The sequence below is a fragment of the Drosophila santomea genome, chromosome 2L (assembly GCF_016746245.2).
Source record: "Drosophila santomea strain STO CAGO 1482 chromosome 2L, Prin_Dsan_1.1, whole genome shotgun sequence".
Classification (NCBI taxonomy): domain Eukaryota; kingdom Metazoa; phylum Arthropoda; class Insecta; order Diptera; family Drosophilidae; genus Drosophila; species Drosophila santomea.
Genome location: NC_053016.2, coordinates 19,548,378 through 19,571,039, shown reverse-complemented (window position 1 = coordinate 19,571,039; position 22,662 = coordinate 19,548,378). Strand labels below are relative to the sequence as shown.

Sequence of the window (22,662 nt, the reverse complement as noted above, 5' to 3'; positions counted from 1 at the left end):
ATAACGGTAAGGGGTCACGGATATACTATTTAAATGCTATAAAACGATGTAACTTATAACCACAAATAACCTACGATTTTCTTTTATCACAAATTATTGATCAATGAACTCTTTTATCTGGCTCGCATCTTCGTTTTATTAAGTCTTCATAAAGTGTCCACTCTGCTCACAATTAAAAAGCCAAACCCCTTCGCGCTGATTTCATAGATATACAAATTACCCACACAATTCGCTCTACAAACTGAATAAAATTATAAATATTTTGTGTAATCGCCCCACTGGCTTAATAAATTTTTTCAATGGCCCGCACACTTTATGTTGTCAGCTATATAAGTTTAGTCATAAAAGCATATGCCCTCGGTTTACACCCGACTTGTCAAAGTAGCAGCGAAAAAAAAACAATTAAAATATTAAACAATTGACAGCAAACACATAAAATTATTATAAACAGCAACAGACACAATGGGAAAAAATTATTTTATGAAATACCAAACGAACGACTGTAAAAACCGTCGCTTTAACATTTTAGCAATTAACATTCGCAAACAGATTACGCGATAAAATGAGCATAAATAATGCAAGGGAAGAGGAGGGGCCGCTAATGTTTGTGGGGGGATAAGGAGGGATATCCGATTTGTGGACTGCGTTTTTTTCTGTAGGAGTGTGCCACATAATTAATAGAGCGTAACAAATGACAATAAAAATCCTTTGACAAATTATTCAAATGCGGCCAAAGTATTCGGAAAAAACGTTTCGCATATCCGAAATGGCAAAGACAATAATGAAATGAGTGGAAAAATAATATTTGCCCATATTATAAATGCGAAGGGATGAGATGACAGTGACTACTAGCCAATCGATAAATAATTTGCACAACTAATATTCATGCCAGATAGATTTTTCCTCTCGTAGACAGCTGAATGCATGAGTATATGTTTGCAATTGATTGATTAAAAAATCTTTGCAACAATGTCACGTGTCCTTTTATACCCTGATTGTAAATTTTTCATGTAATTAGGTTTTATTTTAATTTTAATCGATGGTGTAACATGCTTGTGGTCACAAATGCTTTGTTATTCATTTTTTACGCTCACAATTTATTTATTATAGCATATTAAATTATTTCTTCGCTTAATTCTTCGCGTAAGCTTTTCACGAATTTATTTATCCCGTAATAAACATTTACTTGATTGTAATTTTTACGCATTTGTTGGCTCTTAAATTCAATAGTCAATTGATTGAAAATTGACAAATTGGCGAAAGCACAAATACCTTGACAACGTAAGGAAATTTATTTTCACATAGTCATATTGTCCAAAATGAACAACTCACAAGATAAATGAAATATCTATAGTCGCAAATAAGCCAGAGAAATAGAAAAAAATGTATTGAGGGCAATTGTCTTTCCCTACATTTTGCGCTGTCTATATTAAATTGTATTGTCATTGAAGAGCGTTGAAGGAGGAGGACATGCCAGGATATGTCAGGATATGCCTGGGTGTACAAGACAAACTAGTCAGCCTCTTTGATCTTGATGACGTCGATGTCGGTGATGATGATGCGGCGCAATTTTTCAATAACAATTTCAACACCATCAATTTATTGTTGTTTGTCCTTTTGTACGATGCTTTTTTTGTTGCTCCCAGTTCGTGTTGCCATTTGTCAGATCCTTAAGGAACACAATAGAAAATTGATACATGTGGTGCGACCTCAAGTATTGTCAATGCGCGCAGAAAATATGTTTATTGGCACCGAACGAGAAAATTGAACCTCTATCTACGTAACGACTTGATATCTATTTCGAAGAAAATTTCAGATCAGTAATATACTTAGAAAAAAATGATGAACAAACCACTGAATAATAATTTAAAATTCAGCTGCGTTGTTATCTATGTTGAACTTCATGCGATCAAAGTGTTTATTTTTTTTTAAGGTGCCGTATCACTTACACCTTACATGATCCGTTCCCGACTATTTGTTGCCTAATGAACAGTAGCTTCCAGCCGCCAGATGCTTAAGTTTATACAGTTGTTCATCACAAAATCCTGATTCCATCACCTCAGCACAGCACGCATAAAAGGTTGCAACTTGCTTGCAGTTTGTTGCAAAGGACCCGGTGATGATGATGAAAGGTCGACGTGCGGCGAGGTGAGTGAATCGAGTTTATATAGGAGGAAAGGAGGTCCTCCGTAGGGATACAGGAAAAGTTGCAAGTTTCGAGTTTCACTTTCGTGCCCAAGTGATTTCCTAGGAAGTGGGCATATTAGTGTGTGTGTGTTACCTTGCGGTGCACATAACAGTTAAGTAATGTCTTAAAACTTCAGCTATGAACAAGGTGAAAGTAGGACCCACCCACACTCACACCAATCCCGCCCCCTGCCCAGCCGCAACTCACACACAACAAATGTGCAAATTATGCAGCCTCTGGTAAAGTGCTTCAATGAGTGGGCGTGGCCTAAGCTACTTTTACCGCAAACTTTATTAGTTGGCCTTACCTTTCTGGCTTTCCATTATACGTTTTATGCATCCAGAAAAAAGTTTAGTCCTGTTTGCCGAGTAGAAGGTAGAAGTTAATCAATTTTCTACTTGGTCATGGCTTAAATATTTAAAGCTTGTCGCATAGTCGACGAATATTCTAAGAGCCTTAAATAATTTGGATTCCTTCAACTTGTTGTAATTAGTGCTCTATTTTAAGATTTCTATCACGTTTTGCAATTAAAAAAATTGTTAAGCGCAAAAAAATATTTTATTATATTTGCTTAAGAAAAAAGTTCGGAAAGAATGCAGACAAAGTAGATACTTTTGGTCCGTTTAATTTAGTAAAATAAAGAATGAAACTTATCCTTCACTTTGCGACTTTTTGAATATAATTAAATACATTTCGGTTTTTGGAAAACGTAATCCTTCGATGCTGTAAATTGTAATTATTAACTTTTCAATAAGTGGGTCTTGAAGCTACATAACTTTTCTAAGTTGCTTTAGATAAACGAAAATTCTTCAAGATCAAGAGATTCCCGTACTTGTACACTTTTCTTTGCTTGGGCGTGCAGAAAAAGAGCGCAAGAAAGTGGCAAAACGAATAAAAAAGGAAGCAATTTTTGCTCTAAAGCGTGTCCTGTGGCAAATTCGTTCGAGTTCCACATACACATACACCAGAAACCCGGGCATAATTGCAGCATTCTCTTTCTTCAGATGCCGATTTTTTGCTCCTTTTACGCGTTCCGCTTTCAACGAATTAAATGGCATGAAATTAAAAGTTACTACGAGAAATTTTTGTGCTGCATTTGCAGGAAAACGTGAGAAATTATAAGTACAAAAGCGTGGAAAGAAAAATGAGGAAGCGCGAAAACATGCCACCCAAAAAAGGTATACTACAGTAGATACAGTCCGGGAAAGTGCAAGGAAGAAAATGATAAAATATGAAAGTAAGTCTGGCCATGGAAATGGAAAATGGGAAACAGTTGAAAGACAACAGGCAAATCTACTTAAATATCCCAGCGAATAGTAAGCCTTTCTTTGCTCTTTCATTCTTTGTGAATTATTCGTTTGCCCCTTTGCGGGGATCCCCCTTCCGCACGGATTCCCTTTGTTCCCTGGTTAAGACCGTTTTGCGATTTGTTCGTTTGTCCTCCCACGAACGGAACATTATGCAAGTTATTTTCGTAACCTTGTGCAAAAATATGAAATCAACGAAATATATTTATGAATTATTTTGTCCACAGGACAAAGGAACCGCATACGAAAAAAGAGCAGAAGCCACGAAGAGGCTAGGCCAGAAGTAAATACATGTTGGCAGAATTTAGGTAAGGCTTGGGTTAAAGCAAATAGTAATTGCTCTTAGCTTAAAAGTTTAATAGTTTAACTTCAATTATCTTAGATTTTCGAGAATTCCCAATGTTTGTACAAAGTATTTATTGTAGGAATAATGTGCTGTTTGAACGTTAAATCTATCATTTTATATTTCCAAAGCAGGCAAGAGAATTCAATGCTGGATTACTTTTAAAAAGTGCACTAAAAATCTGTGTCCATTAAAAATTCCATAACTTGTTGGCAGACTAAACTATTTTGATTACATTTTGTAAGTTTTTACAATTCTTTCTGAAACGCCTTCCTAAATGTAAGGTTATTTATCTGGATATATATTAGCAAATAATGTATAGGTATTCTGATTTTTATTACATAGTTCCTATGATTTAATTTTGCATTCTTAGTTTCCGAAATGTTTTCCAATTCGATTTTTTAATTGGTCTCTTTATGTGTGGGCTGTTTGAACACACGTTTTTGCAATCATTTACTGATACACATTTGTTTTTGCCCATTGATGTGGTTGGTTTTTGCTGCTTCAAAAGCTGCCATATAGTTTAAAGTGTTGTAAATATTTGCGATACAACAATGTTGGCACTTGGTTTGAAATTCACAGTCATTTTTTATAGAGCTTTACGGCTTTTTTTGCGCTTCTCGTGGATCGAATGATTTAGGTATTTTAGGTAGGTTTATTTATTATTTTTATAGCTGGATTTTGACATGGATTTAGTGGGCGACATTTGGTTTAGCCCGTTAAACAAATATTTGACGAGCAGCGAGCCCGAATCGCACAAAAGTAATTGCTGCCGAAAGCACAGGGAACATCGTAGTGTCAAACTTAAAGTTGAAGAGGTCGCAGTTTAATTTCATTGGATCCTGCGCAGCAAATGGAGGCTCCTTGGCCCGGCCTAATTGAATTTTCACTAATCCAATAGATTATGGAGCAGCAGCAATAGTTGCTCCGTAGTTGCTTGTAATGCAATGCAGAAACAATAACAAAATTATGCTGGCCAACAGAAGGAGCCGCTGACAGGGCTAAGGACATCCTAAGAGACTCCCAGGATGACCTCAAAAGTGCAAGACAAGTTGGGAAAAACAGGGGACTCTTGGTCCCCAAGAAGAGGCTTAGTTTTCCCTTACCATGCACTTTCATTGTTTGTTATGCTTTTTCATTACAAAAATTTAATAAGCTGCTTAAAGAACCCGCTTCTCCGTGGTAGATGTAAATCATGCATAAATTGAGAACTTTTCCGCATTTCCTCGTTTACTTAGCGGCATTTTGGGCGCCACAATTAATTATATGTTGACATGACATTTATTTGGCTTGCATAAATTAGTCAATTAGTTGTTGAACGTAAATTAAGTCGAACGTAAACTGCTAGGTATGGTGTAAACGGGTTTGCTTGCTGGTTCATTGGAAAAAGGAGAAATAATTCCAAGAACTCAACTTACTTGAAAGAACATTCTATCAATCTTATCTTAATTTGTATATACTTATTATACAGTCGATTGTTCCTTCAGAAATTACTTCATAGGCTTCTCATTTTCATGTTATGTGAATCCACCTTAAATGACTAAAGAAATGATAATATTTACTTAAAAGTTCACGTTATTTCAGCAACAATCGAATTCACCTTTTTCACTTTACTCATAGTCTGCCACTTGACCATTTGGCAGAGACTCCTTGGCCAAAATGCTGTCAGCAGATGGAAGAGTTCTTGAAGGGCAAGAAAGGTGAGGAGGAGGTGGAGGAAAGATCTTGATGATGGTAGATGGTGTGCTCGCCGAACATTTTATCGCCTGCACTCAACAGAAAGGTGAATGACGATGGACGCTCCAAATTTTCGACACATTGTGGCGTCCATCCCTGTGTGAGTATGTGAGTTGCACATGGCGTATACGCAATAAAAGAGCGACACTCAAAGCCGTGGTTATCAGAGGAGCTTCCCCTGTCCCTCACTCTTGTCGTCATTAGATTAGAGTGCAGCAAGGCCGGCGGAAGAGGGATAGAGATGAACGAGTGACAGAGAGGGAGAAAACACTGAAAGAAATACCGTATGTATTAGAAGCTCAAGTTATTTTACCACTCCAACTTAACTGGTTTCTGTTGAAGGGTAAAGCAGATTTATATCTTTATATGTCGACGTGTATTATTTATTCTCTTACAATCTTCTTCCCATCCTTCTTGGTAAGTGTACGAATTTCATGCACACATCGAGGAGACAAAAATTAAACTATGGGGCGTTGCCTTGCTAGGATGTGCGTTAAATTGTAAAACACGAGGGGCTGTGTGGTGCGAGTTTTAATGGGGAGGGGGCTGTGGGGCGATATGGCGATGGGGTTAGGGGGCAAAAGGACTGCGCCCAGCTGGCCAGTGTTATCCTGGCTGTCATGCTGTGGCCAGTTCTCGTTTATTTTGCGTATTAGACGCTGCTATTTTGTGCTTATTGTCGTCATGCCCCTCTCCGTCTGGCAGCCATGTCCTGCCGTGTCCTGTTATTTTTCGCTTGTTTGGTTCCTTCGGTGTGCCATTGTCAGCTCATTTGTAATTTTTGGCACAACGATTTCAAATTAAGCAACCGGAAATGAGCTGACATTTTGTATTCTGTTTCCCATTTGGTCTCATCCGTTTCGCTTTGAAACGCTCGCATTCGACAGTGCGCAGCTTAACGGCACTTTTGCGGCTACTCGTCAGGATCGGCATCCATAGGGGCAATAGTCATCTCATCCGCTTGGGCGTCGTCGTCATCCTCTCTGGACACGCCACTCCCACGGCTTCTGCCGTTCAAGTTGTCTTGTCTATTATGACAATATTAATATTTACATTTTACAGTTATTGTCTAGCCAAAGCTTTCCACACAGGGCATCCAGCGCCGAGGATATACATATATATAAAATATTTGTGTATATATATATAGATTCATGTTCTCATGTACGAGTATCCTTTCTGTTTGGTTTGCTGCCAGTGCTGCTTGTCATGTTTGCTGCCTCGTATGCATTTGGTATTTTCTTGTTTATTGCTTTATGTTTCCACCGCTGCTGCTCTATTTTTCACCCGTCCTACAGTTTTCTCTATGGATACTGCATCTTGTCAATATGGTTTCCATTCTGCATGTTGTGCATTAGTTCCGTTTGTTGTTGACCACTTTAGTCGCTGTCTGCTAAGGTTCAGGCGTAAGTTTTTCTTTCTCCTGGATGCCACAGCCAGTAACTTTTAATCACGATTTATTTAAATTGTATTGAAGAGAAGTCCAATTTAGCATACGAGTATAGTTTAGTAAATGCCAAATTGGGCAACACTTAAGTCAGATGAGTAAATAAGTAAATTATATAATGTTTTATTTTAGCTCCTTATACTTATACGGACCATTAATTTGTAGTATGCGTCAAGATTTTTGTTTGTATAAGGTCACAAAATAATAATAATAGTAGGTCTTAATAATGATTAAATAGGTGAATGGGGACTATAATAATTATTTAACAGGGATTTCTGTTTACTGAGACTAGCGTTGCCCATGTGCATGTTACATTCTGTTGACTTAACTGTAAAATAAATCCCAATGAACCCCTGTTAGCAAGCAACCCACATTTCGAACTTGAAAGCTTTCCATCACTACGTAGCACAAACGATAGCCTCTCTCTTAGCTGCTTTCTCCCGCGCTCTTTAAAATTTCCCTGGCTTTGACTCGTGTTTCGTCAAGTGCCGACTGCCGAGGGCCCCAGCTCTTTATCCTGTGCTCTCGCTGGCAGGACACGAGTACAGCCGAATTCCTATAATTCCAGCTTCTACTTAACAGCATCGGCATCGGGTCCTCCAGCAGCAGCTGCTGTTGTTGGTATTCCGGCGAGGGCCGACAGCTTCCTGCCGCTGATGCTTCAGTTACGTTGATAATGTCAAATCGTTTGGTTCGCTCTGCTGTCGCCACCGCCACCGCCCACGAGTACAACCACAACAACACTGCCGACGACGAGGGCCAGCGAGCCAATAAATTTTAATAAAATCCCCATCACAACAAAGAACAAACAACAGCTCAACCGGACAACACAAAAATTTCGTATTCGTATAACAAAAATTGCAAAGGAATCTGCAGTGCGCTGGGACAAGCAAATGCCGGCTAAAAAAGTGTCAGAATTTGTGAAAATTAATATTTCACCAGAGATTTGAGTGTTTCCAAAACAAACGAAACCCCGAACACTGCAAACAGTAGACAAACTTTTTTGTTTCGCAAAACTTGTATTTCGTACACACTTTTATCGTCCTACGCGATTTGCTCGCGAAAATTATGAAAAATATGTGAGAAATGTGCAAAATCCGCAAAATACTACAGTAAGGGCAAAGAGCATAGGTCAAGCCCTATCCCCCTATCCTCCAGTGCGGGATATATATTCTGTACGGCCCCAAAATCCCTGACGTTGTCCTTTCAGTAAACCACCACCCACAACCCACCGCCCATCTAGTGTCATGTGTATGTGCGGAAAGAAAAGCAGCCAACTTGAATGTGTGTGGATCTGGGTGTGGGAGGTCGTGTAACGTGCTAAAATAAGTTAATTTATTGCCGGCACAACAACAATCACAACACACAAAGACAACAACTGCCGGCAGTCATAACATTTTCCCAGTTTCACCAGTTACCCAAAGGTGAGTTACTTTCCGTTGAGCGTTCCGACTGGGTGATGATGATATCTGTATCTGTGATTCGGCTCCGTTTTTTTTATTGGGACTCTTAACATACAATTTACGTCGTGTAGGCTGTGGATTTTGCAAAACCAGCTCATTTTTGGCTGCAGGAATACGTTTTGGTAGTCCGATTACACCTAAATAAAATACTTATTGAAGATTTTTCGTTATTTTCTGAAAACTTGAGTTCAGACAGGAATAATCTTTTAAGAAAGACAAAATGGTTTAAAATTATGTATTGCACAGATTACTGTAACCAAAAATGTAAGAAGAAATCTAATTTTGTGCTGTAAAAGACGCTTTAACCTAATTACTCATGCTGTAATAATCTGCATTAACCATAATTCGATTTGCTTGACACATCGTAATAACTAATTTATCCCAGCAGGGGAATTGGTCAGAATAATGAAGCGGCTTTTGCAGTAAGTCGCTTTACAATTACGTGTTGTAAAATTAATTCAAAACTTGTTTAGAATTTTAGTAGTGGAAATTATAGTTCTGTGTTGCCCTTTACCGACTCTGCAAAGGCAATTTCCCATTGTGAAAAACAATGGATGTGCTGCTATTAAAAATTCTGTTGACCCAGTACGTTGATACTTACATTTGAACAATACATTAAAAAGTGAACAAATTCTAGCCCATATTTGATGGTAACTTTTGGATAATAACCCGGTGGTTGAAATATCAGAATACAAAACCTTTCAAATGTTTTCTGGAACATTATTCACCGGAAATGCCTCTGGCGACTCGACAAAGTGTTTTTCTGGCTACCGACAATAAAAATTATGCAGTTCAGTTAACATGCTTAGGCGGAGATTCGTCTGAAGAAAGTGACGGAATGGCCAATTGTAAGTGAAAAGATAATGTCATGTGTTCACTTAGTACTTAGTTCATTTTTGTATAGATTTGGTACAGACCTACGCCACTGAGAAAAGGCCATCAGTTAGAATTATGAAGAACATTTTGCAGGCGCACAAAAGACACGGCTTGGATATGAAGTTTTTAAAATATTGCGTGTAAATATACTAGAAAAAAGTACTTAAAATTATTCTTAATCGTATTTCCGTTGAAAAGAGGCTTTTGGATAATAATTTTACTATCAAATCTTAATGGCTGCAATAACCAGAATTGCCAATTTTAATTAGATAGTAAATTTGTGTGTTTGTGTCTGTTTTTCCAAACCAACACTACCGTATTTGTTTGTAAACCAAATAAAATTGATATTAAATTAAAAAAGAAATTTATGGTCAGAAGCGCGTCAATTTGTTCTTAGCTGCGGCAGTTTTTAAACGAAAATATTTTGGTGGCCCGAACCGTTGCAACGTGTTGTCAAAAAGTTCGTTCAATTGACCTGTCTTCGCTATTCAAGCGTGGCTAAAAAATACAGCCGAATAGCTGAACAAAAACTGTCAGATCCATGACCTACATAAGTACGTCGTGTAACCAAATAGATTGGAAGGTTTTCAAACGAATATTTTGTTTTTCCCCCGCATTCACTTCGTATGCAAAACCAAAACAAGCAGCTTGCAGATTTTGACCATTTTTCCATTGTTTTGCTAGCCTCTCGAATGGAAACTTTTGCCTGCCCATTTCATTCTTTTTTGCGGGCAAGCTAACAAAAGTTCGAATGTTAAATGATTTTCATGGAACAAACTTTGGCAACCCTGAAACTGGACCCCGGTCATTTGTTAGCTTGTCAAAAAGGCAACAAAAAAAGGTCGCAAATAGGTCCGACACGTGAATTTATTGCATTCAAAAATATGAAAAGTTCCATAACAACTGCTACAACAGGGTACTAGTACAGCGGACCAAAGCAGCCCCACTCCCAGCAATTCTTGCATTTGTTCGGCACAAAATAGAAGGGCGGCGCACAGCCGCCGCTGCAACATCCGCAGTTGCAGGTGCATTTCATGCAGGGCAGCAGGGGACCCACGGGACCGCAGGTTAGGCGGTACGAAACCACGGCACAGGGCGGTGGGCCACATGATCCGCCGCAGGATCCACCACATGATCCGCGGCAGGATCCACCGCAGCAACCTCCTGAGCCGCAGCAGCCACCCCTGCAACAGGAACCACCTCCGCAGCAGGATCCGCAGCAGCCACCTCCGCTGCAGGGCTTACAACCAGACCCACAGGATCCAAACTGCGGTCGGCATCGCGGTGCAGCGCAACTCATCCCAGAAATGGCTTAGTCCTTTGCAACCTGTTGCTAAGTAGTTGCCGCTAAAAAAAATGCTAAATACTCCGGGGCTGTGATTGATAGTCAGCACACAGCTCCTGGCGCCTATTTAGCACCTTTTTTGTCCGCCAATAGTCGCAAGTCCACTGGGAAAATTTTATAGTTACTGTCGAATAAAAACACTTGCAGTTTCCTTAAATATATTCTGAAAAAGTGACAAATAAGGCAAGGATACATGCGCTTGAAATCATTTTCAATTAGATTGTATAGATAATGTGCAATTTTTATAGTAACTTTATTATACTTCTGCTCGTAAGCCCTTTTTGGAAAGTTACCTTCTACATATTTAATTCTTCTACCAGACTTATTTTTTTCACCAAATCTTTACAATTACAATTACATTACCAAGACATATGTACCTATGCACAGATGTCGGCTAGGAATATCCAACCAGAACCGCCACGCTTCGTCGAACCCATGTCCGCCCAGTTACATTGGCACAGTTGACCATGTATGGGTTTGCCTACCAGATCTGGTCCGTTGGGAGGTATTGTAATTGATTGTCTCTGCCTCAATGAATCGGAGGTGGATTGCAGTATCGTGGACCTGAGCGGCAAAAAATTTCATCACAGTTCGTTATATGGCGGATAGAAATTTGCATGGCCAAGGTCGCGGGTTAAAAGTCGTAGTAGAAGTAATGGAATTATGAAGTTCTGAACAGAAACCATACTGATAAACCTTAAAGTGAATTGTACCTTGATATGTAAAGCTTAAATGATTGGTTGTGTCATAGAGAATAAGGATAAAGGCAACAATTAAATACTCTTAAAAGATGCAATGACATGGTATCCAATTGTTAATTGATTAAAGATCCCTGTTTCGGATTTCCTAAGCTCAGTTCCATACTTTTCACTAGAGCAACAGTGAGCAATCTACTCTCTGGTTCCAATTTAGCAAGCTTTTTTGTTTGAGCATAGATATCCGAAGCGTAGACTACCCCGAGGGCGGCGTCGATGAGATTGTCAATAGCTGTCAGAGCGAAAAATCGCCTTTGGTCCCTGGAAAACCCATTCCACTTTAGTTCCGTTTCCACTTCGGCACCAAACACTCGATTTTGTGCCTGCTCCAGGGTTAATAACTATTCTCAAAAAAAAAGGGTTAAAAGAGCACAAGTTCCGGAAAACCTAAACCAAGTCAAGATGTGTGGTGGCTGGGCCTGCGCCTCCTACAACATTGCCTGTTGCAATCCCCGCCTGTCGACTCTGCGATTCTCTGGCCGCTGTTTCGCACCCACGCCCTGCGGCCCATGTGATGACTGCTCCATTTACGGCGGTTGCTGCGGTGGCTGCTGCGGGTGCTAGGTGAACTCTGACCTGGAGTGGCCACAGGACCGGGTGGAGGGTCCAGGATTTCACTTTCTTAAAGTAGGCCTTGGGAACTTTTCACCGTCAGGCATTAAACAAAAACCGTTCAGTCCCCGTCCAGTCATTGTCGGAACAACAACTTACGCTTTTCCCGGGGTAAGTTTCATTTTGTGTTATTATCCAATTTTATTTAAATCATTCCCATTTCCATTTAGTTTCTACCTCCATTGCTTAACCATGTGCGGTGGCTGGGCTTGCGCCTCCTACGACCTGGCCTGCAATAATCCTCCCTTGTCCACACTGCGTTTCACCGGTCGGGACTTTATACCCACGCCCTGCGGTCCTTGCGATAAGTGTTATGTTCTAGATACTAGCCGCAAGAAGAACACCAACAACTGCTATGTCCCGCACATCCTGTCCCCACTGGAGGCACAGCTCTGCTCACTGGACAGTAGTCAGAAAAAAAAGGAAGAGGAGTAATCGTTAGGAGGACATGCGGGGTTATAATGAAATTATAAGTGTGAATCTTCTTGTACCACCTTCAAGACCCATAGGAAGCCAATAAAATTCGAGGGACTTAAGATACAAGTTTTTATTTGCAGATTTCTCAACATTGTTATGCTAAAAAACTCGTCGCGCCAAATATTTGAAAAATGTTTTGATATTTTTAATTTTTGTATTAGTCTTGTAAATTTCTATGGGATTTGCCAAAAAACTTTCTGCCAAAAATTGTCAGTGTGGAAGACTCTCCTTCGGGGAACTCAGTCGACTATAGCGTTCTCTCGTTTTTTTTATTAGTCTTCTGAAATTCTATCAATTTGCCAAGAAGCTTTCCGCCACGCCCACCTTAACGTAATGCCCATTTCTTTTGATCTATACCGAATTCCATATTCTCGTTCGCAGGAGTGCGACGATATGAAACTTCTCTTATCGTAGTAAATAAAACGAATTACTTTTTTTAATACATTAGTTTAGTGAAAAGCTCGAACCATTGTGCAAGGGAAAACGTGGTTCAAACCAAAAGTACAGAAAAATCGCACGTCTTGTTGTTCAGGTCCCTCCGGACCTGGAGATTCTCAGTAAAAAGGCCCAAAGCAACCCCATTCGCCGGCGCAACAGCACCTGTTAGGAGGACATGTCCAGGGACCACAGGGGGGATTGGGTCCACAGCAGCAGTTATTATAGTTCATGGCTGGCAGAGCGGGTCCGACGGGGCCATAAGCCAAGGCATACGACACCGATCCACAGGCTCCTTGGCAACACATCTTCGGGAGGTTAACTAGAGGAGATGTTCCTTATAAATCCACTCCAGGAAAAACAGGAGAACTCACAGTTTGTTTCAGGCAAGAAAAATCCTTGAGAAAAGATTTTCAAAATTGATTAAACACGAAATTTTTTTGTACTTTTGGTTTATGTACTGGTGAAAGCGTACGAGCTGTTTACAAAACAAACGAATAGACTGGAATGAGCTAAGCTAAGAATTCAAAGCCCAGGCCCAGGGAAATTCTATCCAAAGCCAGCTTGATGTGGAAATTTTAAACCAGTTAGAAAGGCAGAAAGAAAATCAAAGTGCACTAGACAACTGCCTTAAAAATCGATCAAAGTCAAGTTGTTGATGCTGCTCTCCTCCTGGCTGAGCTCACAAATTTCACACATGAATAATTTAACATCGAAGCGACAAATACAAAAAAATTGAATTTCTCTAACGACAAAACAGCAGCGCAACAGATTCGCTCCTCCGGCAAAAATAAGAAATCATTGAAACATGTCTAAAAAAAAACGACGACTCTGGGCAGAATAACACCAGTATGAGTTGGGTTGGAAGATGCCGAAAGGATTCCTTACAGTGCCGTCGCTCTAAACTGGAGCAACGGCAATGTCGAGGCAGACATGAAAGTCTATTAGACTCAACGAAGCAACCTTAACGCCATTTCCCAGCTTCCTTTGGTTTTCGGGGGGTTAATGTTAGGGCATGTGTGTGCGGGACAGGATATAGGATATACAGGACCTCGTGTGCGTCTGCGGGCGTTGTGATTCACAAAAGCTGACAAGCTCATCGATCCCTGAACATTAGCTAAACATAAATTACGCAGATGACTGAACAACAATTGAGGCGTTTATTATAATGTGTGTTCACACTTGAGGCTTTCAAAAGATGCACTCGCAGCACATACATACATATCCATATATAGGAAGAGTATGTATCAGAAGTTAGAAGATGTAACCTACTTAAACAAAATTTTAGTTCTTCTAATGCTATTAAAACGGTCAGCTTTAATTTTGAAATGTTATTCAGATTAAGATGATTAGAAAGGAGAATCATAACAGAAAATTTTGTCACAGTATTGTTCGTGCACAGTGGAGCTCTGCAATCTAATTTTGTGTTTGCCTCAAACGTTGCATTTTATAAAAATAATTTCATTGACAAAGAATCCTTCGCTATTGGGTATTCAAGATATTTGCGCACATAATTTATTCATTTAACTTGTTTAAAAAACAATTTACTTCGATTTACCTACAACAGACCGGTGTTAGAGAAAATGAAAAACCACAGACCCCCAGGCAGTTGAGAACTATTGCGAAACTCATTTTTAAACAAACCAAAAAGGGAACGCTGCTCCAAGACTGCAATTGAGGGCTCTCCACATTCCTTCGAACCGAGAAACAACACCCCACTTAAGATAATCTCATTGGCAGAATGCCAAAAACTTATCCCCCACACAGTGTATAAAAATGTCACCACAAAAAAGGGAGAAACACCAGGGAAAAGCAAAACACCGCGGTATACAAGTGAGGCTTCAACTAAAAAAGGTATTTCCTTTTAAATCAAATACAAAAATTTCTGCCGGGATTCCAATGCCACTGCCTCCTTGCTGCCCTGCCTTTTTTCTCGTTTTTTTTTTCTCTTTTTTTTTCTTTTCCAAGTGGATACGATGGGCACTTCATTTCACTCCAAAAACATATTGAGCCGGGCCACTTGAGTGTGCGCCAAGAGATAAGCGCAATTATATGGCTTCCACTCCCTGAATCTGGACATAAATGGGAGACCGCAGGGGCCGCAGGACTTTCGGACATTGGACAACCGCCCAGCGTAAACTGTATAAATTAGGTAAAAAGGAGAACTTAACGTTACTTATGTGACATGGCCCTCATTGAGACAAATGTGAGGTCTTTAAGTGCAACGCTATTTTCACTTTTTTCTCGGAGCACTTTAAATTTATTCGCCACAAGAACACGGCTATTGAGCTACAGATACTCATGCCCTCGAAATAAAAAGGTATACAAAAGATGTGAAATTCCTCTGAACTCTGGCATCTCACATTTTGTCCTTGGTCAAGTGCTCGTTATGGGCAATTTCTGCTCAAACTGCTTTCTGGGTGCTTTTGTTTTACTTTCATGTTTTGTGCTGACCGCATGCTGAGTATGGCTCTTCTATTTTGTGTGAGCCTCCATTTGAAGTGCCTTTGTGGCCGATCTCAAAAGAGGCAACTTGTCAAGCATCGGTTTTCGGGGAAAAGCTCATAAGTGACCATTGAAAAGTTTACACTACGAAGTTGTCAATATGTAGGAAATATTCTTGAGTGCAGCTCATTACAAGTTGGCCAAAGTTGGTTCTTTTTGGGAATTCCTGCTGCTTTGTGGACAAAATAGTAATATTATTAGATTTTCAAGAGCACAGAGTTGACTTCGTTTTTTCTAGAAGAGTAATTTGCGTTAGGACTGTGATGAAAAATATAGATATTAACAACCAAAATGTCATATTATACAGCCATCGTAGAAATAAGCAACCCATTTAATAATTTGGCACAGTAACTATATACTTTATGTCAAAACTGATATGTTATTATAACACCCATGAAAGGCTTAAAAAATTATACTAAATAAGAAATTGAACCAATTCAACTCATTAACCCTAATCCTGGTTCAATTATGTGTCCTAGTCTTAGTGAGACTTTTATAGAGCATTTCGAGGCATAAGTAGTCGCTTAAACTCTGGTTTTTCTTTGCTGTTCGCTTCTATTTGAAGTACAAAATATTTTCGTTTATTTACCCAACGCCGCCTGGTTCCCGCCTGTCGTCTCCTTGGCACCGTTGTCGTCTGCAGGATGCTCCTGCCGCCACTCCTTCGAGCGGCTGCCTTTTGGTAAGTCCTGGTTGGTCTGGGCACCGAGTATTTTTGTGTTTTTTTTTTCACTATATGCTATTTCTTTTCTAAGCGCTTTTGCCATGCGGCGTCAAACGTCGGGCGCCAATCCTCGTGTGCGTGGGTGCGTATGAGTGATTCTTTTTCTTTTCGCTCCATCCCCCGGCCGTTTCATTGGGTTTTTCTTCGCTTTTCGTTTGGTAAATGCTGCGAAACATAAAACATCAAATGTAAATTGAAAGTCGTTCGTGTGTGAAACTGAATGTGTCATCAGTTGAAGCGTTTATCATTTTTTTTTACTGCTTTTCGTATTCGTATTCGTTTTTAGCTTCTTCGACCCAGCAGTGGATTGGACGGGGCGGGGGAGGAAAAGATGAGGGTTTTCTTTAAAAGTTTAGATTTTATTTGCCGGCGTGTCAAGTTGCCTTTAAACGTTTTTCTGGCTTGGTTGTTTGCCTGCTGAATTGTCTGCGCACTGCCTTGTGAAATCTTTTATTTCCTTGACAAAACTCGGCAAATGTGGCAGCGGAGGTATCAAATTTCCCATATAAATATGAATATAAATTTGAAAATATGAATGGCTCGAAATTATATGAGCGCTCTCTATTAATTTGTGCGAGTTGAGTTTTCTGCTGCCTTGAAAGAAGCTTGCTCACAAAACTGTCTCCGTTATCTTCGTCATTGCATTCACAAGCATTTACTATATCTCCGCCCATAAACAGTTTAAATGTTCAAAAGGTGACCCCAATTCGACATTATACGTTTTTAATTGCCCTGCGATTCAGATTTAATCGCCTGACTTTCCAATTTATATACATGAAGTATCAAGAGAGAAAACTAATTTGGCAAAATGCACCCTCAGGGAATCAGCATCAAAACAATGATGGCTCTTTTAATATTGAAATTTATTGTTTTTTTTTCGCTCCTCTGCTCATTTGCAAATTATTTGGAAATTAATTGAATGCTGAGAAGCCCAGTACATATTTCATTTTCAGCTCGAACTTTGCCACTCCCCCCTTATTTTTTTGTATTTAGCATACAAATGTCAAGCTCAAACAAAAGAATGGATGGGTAAATGCTGGTGCAACAACGACAGCTGCCAACTAGAGCTGTGGTCGCCCTTAGTCAAGTTGTCGCCTTTTTGCTCCCTTTTGTTGCTACACTGGTTGGTGGCACTAACTTCATGTCAATCCTTTTGTGGCTTTGCCGGTCGTTTAATTTGAATTTAAAATGTTATCCCGCCAAATGCAATAGACACAGCACAGCACAGCGCAGCAACCCAATTTCCCCATCGCCCTCCCCCGCCTCTGCTCGGCACTCATTTTCCACTTATTTACAATTACCACATTTTATTATATCCCCCTGCCAACCAGTCAGCCAGGCAGCCATCCAGCACTTAACCATTTTATTTATACCCCTGTTTATATTTGTCACACTTTTGTCTTTTGTTCCAGCCACCCACTTTCAGTCCCCCACGGACGGGTTTTAACTGCATTTTTGTGTGTCTGTCAAATCCTGCGCCCTTCTCCATCCCCCAAAAACACAAAAGCCCCTCGCGCTAGACCTTGCAGATTTCGATTGTATTTTTGTTTATTTTGTTGCAATTTTAATTACTTTAATGAAAGTTTTAATTGCGAAATTGCAAGAACACAGAGCGCGACAGAGACAGCCATTGCAAAGAAGCACACAAAGCGGGGAGCTGAGTGGCCAAGAAGGGGCTGTAATGAGTTTCTGCGGTCTAAGAAAGGTTGGCAGCTGCACGGCAGCGATGACGTGAGCACACCCAGCCAGGTGAGCTTCTATGCCAGGTGTAATTCCGCGGTAAAGGGTCTCTGATGGTTGCCGAACAATGAAAGGTGTGCTTAATTGACCTTCTTGGTATTCAGGAATCACTTATAATTATTAAGGTTTTTTTTTCTTTTTATCCCTCGCTGATATGATGCTACTGCATTGTAGTGGATAATGAAATTAAAATGAATATTAAAAACCTTTATTATATGTGCAAACTTAACAGTTATCTCGCTTTCTTACAGCATAACTTGTTATCTTCTAACAAAATACAATTTTAGATAATTATGTACCAAAATATATTTTATTTTGATATGATTAAAAAAAAAATGTCATACAAAATCGTAAATAATCACCGTTGGTGATCAGCGGTCAACGTTTACCGATTCGCACATATTGGCAACGGTAATCTGATGTTTCCATCAACTTTGATCTGCTGGTAATTGCAGTTTGTGGTTCCAAACGCATCCATTCGAACACAGATAGGTTCGCATTTGCATACACATCTTTATGCACATGCATGCTTCACTTGACCCACAAATCTAGGCAAGCAAAACGGCACAAAAATGTTTGACATACTGGGTCTCGTTTGCAACTGTACTTCCGAACCCGAACCGAAGCTGAAATAAATTGTGCAAACAATTCGAAAGCCACAAGGTATCAAGCAAATGAAATAAGTGAGCCGTATCCAAGGAGGAGCACGGATAAAAAAAGTTAAAATGAAAATATAATGCAAATCAGCATCAGCAGGGCCAATGAACTGCAGCAGTTGACTTCCAACGAAAAATAAGTGTTAGTTGAAGCGTATTCGATTTCCATGTATGGTAAGCTATGGGAGCGCAGGTTACGGTTACGGTTAAAGAACAAGTAAAAATAGAACAGATAAGAAAGACAAGTTTGGAATATTATTTTAATAAATATGTAAAGGGATACAAATTCAACCATCATAACTGTATGTTCCTCTGGAATTAGTAAAGAAATAGCATATCTAAGACGAATATTATTTGTTATAAGTTTGTAATTTTTAACCGAAAACTCATTTAAACAATTTTTGAACTTTAAGCATTTTGCACTTTATATTTTTTAGTTCTCCATTACGGTTACCGTAGCATCGTTAAAAGCATTCGCTGTCGGTTGGGGCCCATAAAGTGCATTAATGCTTTGCATGCTGTGCCCAAACTGCAAAGTCCAAGCTTAAAAATATACGTACCCAATTATGTACGTGTGTATTCAGCAGAGAGAAAAAGACACGTAAAATTGCATTTTTGGCAACAAGCTTTTAATTGCATTTTGTATGTGCTCATTACCGTAAATGCAGTGTGAGGGAAATCTTTATCCACGGAGACCCTTCCCTTAAGTTGCTTTTGCAAGTGTTTCTGCATTGCTAGTAACTAATTTGGCAAATTCATTTGGAAACCAACAAAAAGTAAGGGAAATGCCAAAACCCTTAGCATGAAACTCTTTTCGATAGCATAGTTCCGCATATTTTGTATAAGTAGAGTAAAACTTATTAAATGATTTATTACAAATCGATCAAACCGATTGTGGAACGCAATAAAATAAAATAATGTCATTGCATCTTTTTAAAGACTTTAAAGGGTATACAAAAAAGTACTAAATTCATTCAAAGGGCCAAATTGGGTAAGAGTGTATTTGTGTCACTTTAGTTTATTTAAAAGTGTGTGAAACTGGCCAGATCGAAAAGAAAATGGCCAAAAGCGAAGCCGCTTCGTTTTTGCGACATAAACAAAGATAAATACCAATGGGCATGTGAGTGTGTGATTTTATTTAACTGAAAAATAATTAAACTGCCGATTGAAGTTTCCCTCAGATCCTTTTTTGGCAAAGAGAAAATACAATTAGGAAATACTCGTTTACATGGGAAGAGGGAGGAGTCGGATTGGATAATAGGGGTAGGAATAAAAATAAAATTCCACAGAAAAGACAGTTATTTTACTCTTTTTAGGACTGAGCTGATTGATAAATAAAAAATACTCTATAGCGCTCTTGATACAAACACAAAAGCGGATAACAAACCGGAGAGTATACGTACTACTAATCTGCATTTGAAAGTCAGCAGCATTCATTCTGTAATTCGAGAAATAAATAATAATTAATGAAGTTTGTCCCAATTATATCTTATATAGTTAACACGACTGTTTAAGCTATTTAACGAAGACTTTTAGTTTGCCAGCTTATCCTGTTTTTCCAATTTGGTTTTCTTTATATTTTTTCTGCGGATCAAGTTTTTGTCCCGGGTCTTAATGATGTTATTTTTTCATTTACCCAGTGCAACACACCCACGGATTAGTGTTCAAATGAAATCGATTTGAGACTGTGCGTTTGCTCTGCATTCGTGTTTGAGGCGATTTTTAATTAAAGTACTGCAGTTAATTGCATTAATCACTGTATTTGCCGAGAGTGTTGGGGCGTGCACATGATGCCGAATACCATGAAATGGAACTGGACCGAAACACTTAATGAATTATTCAACTGAATCTGGCTGAATTATTTAATGTGCAATCAAAAAGCAATAAAGTTTAGCTGTGCTTTTGTTTGGGAATTTGGAATTCAAATGGCTGTTATTTAATATTAATGTTTAATTATGATCCTAAATGGCTTCAATGCACTTAATACTTTTTTTCGAGACCGACCACTCTTAAAGTACTGCAAATTTGATTATGTAAAATAATATATTATGTTAACGAATAATTTAATGAAATCCTTGCAATTATTAAGTAGACATTTAAGAAATCATTTTTTCCATAAATCCAATCTAATCTTACTTTTAATTTTTATACAATTACAGTTAAATTTCTGGATCTGAGAAAACTATTTCTGCAAAACTCAGAAATAGGCCAAATTCAATTGACATTTATTGGCCAATATATACTAGGACCAAAAGGAAGCGGAGAAAGACGGAGAAAAGAAAAATAACAAAACGGAGGACACAGTCCCTACGCTAAAGTAGTAAAATCATATATTTCCATGGCGAAGACCACTATTCCGGGGGCAAGCACCCGTCACATGCAAATTGCCAATCGGCGGAGGGTGGAGAAGGACGTTGGATCCCATGGATACCATGGTGCCCAAAGTGAGCGTATCTGCATCTGCTGGATATCCCTAGTACTGTTTCTCATTCTGGTGCCGGGTAAGTGAATTATAAACTGAGCGAGTCCAAATCACAGCTTAGTCAAGTGACACAAAGTCGCCGAACGACGACAAAAACTTTGATGAGATATTTCAAAAAGTTCGGCAAAGACTTCAAATATAAAGCCTCCAAATATAAATGACAGCCGTCCGGCTGACAGACGAAGTCCTAGATGAGTCCCCGACTTTGGCGATAATTAATTTTTAAGCCGCGCAAAATGAAGCGAGGACAAGTGGCCTGAAGTGGGCGGGGAAAGTGCTGCGGGCGGGTGGAAAAGCTGGCTAAATGGAGCGGCAAGCACAGAACGGAAGACGAAATCAATCGTTCGTAAAATAAACAAATCTTATTTTTCCGCAAACATTATTTCTCATCAGCCGACGCGGAGGCGAAAGCACATTCAGCAAATGGCAATAAAAACAACAGTGCTGCGATGACAACAACATTTTTCATAAATACGCGCATTCATCTGCATGAAACGATGGTCAGAAAAAGAAGACCAGCGCCTAGGAAACAGTTTAATAATTCGAGGGTGGACCGTATTGTTCTAGAATATAAAGCGTGCTTACCTCAAACGTATAAACAACTGTTTTGTAAATCTATTCTTTTCTTTCTTAATAGTTTATTTTAATACATTTTAAGTTTTATCTATAGCGCTGTGTTCATTGTATTATGCAATTTTATGGTTTCATGTTTTAAATAAAAATAAAATATACCTTTTCTTAACATAAGAGAAAGGAGACTATGTTATGAATTGCTTGATCCGCCCCAGCTTCAGTACTCAATGGATTCAACTCATTGAGCTTGTCTTCTCCTCTCAAATGCCACCAACCAACCGCAACAAGGCCAAAATGATGATGTTGCAAAAGAAACTACGATACTAAATATACAAGCAATGCTCCTGAATGCCGTTTTTGCTGTCTATACTCATTTTTTCTGGCCAGAAGGCGCGAGCAGGACAATGTGTAAACAAGCAAAACAAAAAGGCAACTTAAGGCCAAGAACAACGGGAAAGGATATATAAATAAAGATAGATGAATATTCCCGTATGTATATGTATATGTAAGTAGGGCGAAGGAAAGCAATTGATGCCTAGGGACGGAGAATATTTCATAATTTTTTGCGTGATGAAGTCGCATTTGTTGGGATTAAATGAGATTTTCTTGCAATTACCGAATGCGTGGTTAGGGCACAAGTTTTATTTATTTCTCCCTCGCCTTCCTTTGCCTTCCATTGCCTCTCAAGTCCCCACAGTACTCTTCGAAATTACAATTTCTGCTGGTTAGCAGCTTAGCCGAAAAACATTTCCTGGCCCTGGTTATTGATTTGAAACTTTTATCGGTTGCGGCAAAGTTGCCTTTTCAATTTCGCCACAGCCCGATCGATACTTTCTAATTTATGCTAAACGCACATACAAAAGGGGCTCGTCGAAGGGAAAGTGCTTACCGTGACCATCCCATTGAGGGGCAAACAATAAACAATGCACTGCATCGCATGTGGGGATTAAGTGGAAAACTCATCGGCCCCGAGCCCAAAAAAAGGAAAACTATTCCATTC

At 39.3% G+C, this 22,662-nt stretch overlaps 6 protein-coding genes across 6 annotated transcripts in view; 4 read left to right on the top strand and 2 right to left on the bottom strand.

Annotated features, from left to right (window-relative positions):
- Positions 1 to 7,551: 7,551 nt before the first annotated feature.
- Positions 7,552 to 22,662, top strand: part of LOC120457218 — a 43,569-nt gene continuing 28,458 nt past the window's right edge. Inside the window, exons 1-2 of the mRNA XM_039644592.2 lie at positions 7,552 to 8,443; positions 20,767 to 21,108. Of these exons, the coding sequence (XP_039500526.1) occupies positions 20,946 to 21,108 (163 nt within the window). The 5' untranslated portion in view covers positions 7,552 to 8,443; positions 20,767 to 20,945. The remainder of the gene's footprint in view (positions 8,444 to 20,766; positions 21,109 to 22,662) is intronic.
- Positions 8,876 to 9,659, top strand: LOC120457227. Its single transcript, XM_039644605.1, has 4 exons — positions 8,876 to 8,904; positions 8,956 to 9,067; positions 9,120 to 9,330; positions 9,387 to 9,659. Exons 1-4 carry the CDS (start codon positions 8,888 to 8,890, stop codon positions 9,500 to 9,502), a joined length of 456 nt encoding a protein of 151 aa, XP_039500539.1. The 5' UTR covers positions 8,876 to 8,887; the 3' UTR covers positions 9,503 to 9,659.
- Positions 10,208 to 10,881, bottom strand: LOC120457232 (keratin-associated protein 5-2). Its single transcript, XM_039644617.2, has one exon. The coding sequence runs from the start codon at positions 10,656 to 10,658 to the stop codon at positions 10,278 to 10,280; it is 381 nt and encodes a 126-aa protein (XP_039500551.1). The 5' UTR covers positions 10,659 to 10,881; the 3' UTR covers positions 10,208 to 10,277.
- On the top strand, positions 11,719 to 12,033 carry LOC120457241 (male-specific sperm protein Mst84Db). The gene has a single exon (XM_039644630.2). The coding sequence runs from the start codon at positions 11,861 to 11,863 to the stop codon at positions 12,020 to 12,022; it is 162 nt and encodes a 53-aa protein (XP_039500564.1). The 5' UTR covers positions 11,719 to 11,860; the 3' UTR covers positions 12,023 to 12,033.
- On the top strand, positions 12,040 to 12,606 carry LOC120457248. The gene is made up of 2 exons (XM_039644643.2): positions 12,040 to 12,181; positions 12,241 to 12,606. Exon 2 carries the CDS (start codon positions 12,263 to 12,265, stop codon positions 12,503 to 12,505), a length of 243 nt encoding a protein of 80 aa, XP_039500577.1. The 5' UTR covers positions 12,040 to 12,181; positions 12,241 to 12,262; the 3' UTR covers positions 12,506 to 12,606.
- On the bottom strand, positions 13,000 to 13,516 carry LOC120457254 (male-specific sperm protein Mst84Dc). Its single transcript, XM_039644657.1, has 2 exons — positions 13,357 to 13,516; positions 13,000 to 13,304 (listed from the first exon to the last, which is right to left on the bottom strand). Exon 2 carries the CDS (start codon positions 13,288 to 13,290, stop codon positions 13,102 to 13,104), a length of 189 nt encoding a protein of 62 aa, XP_039500591.1. The 5' UTR covers positions 13,291 to 13,304; positions 13,357 to 13,516; the 3' UTR covers positions 13,000 to 13,101.

Coding starts and splice junctions, on each gene's coding strand:
- LOC120457248 (XM_039644643.2), top strand. CDS start 12,263: ATGTGCGGTGGCTGGGCTTGCGCCTCCTACGACCTGGCCTGCAATAAT.
- LOC120457232 (XM_039644617.2), bottom strand. CDS start 10,658: ATGAGTTGCGCTGCACCGCGATGCCGACCGCAGTTTGGATCCTGTGGG.
- LOC120457227 (XM_039644605.1), top strand. Junction 9,068..9,119: donor TTAAAAATTCTGTTGACCCA/GTACGTTGATAC, acceptor AACAAATTCTAG/CCCATATTTGATGGTAACTT. Junction 9,331..9,386: donor AAGTGACGGAATGGCCAATT/GTAAGTGAAAAG, acceptor ATTTTTGTATAG/ATTTGGTACAGACCTACGCC.
- LOC120457254 (XM_039644657.1), bottom strand. CDS start 13,290: ATGTGTTGCCAAGGAGCCTGTGGATCGGTGTCGTATGCCTTGGCTTAT.
- LOC120457241 (XM_039644630.2), top strand. CDS start 11,861: ATGTGTGGTGGCTGGGCCTGCGCCTCCTACAACATTGCCTGTTGCAAT.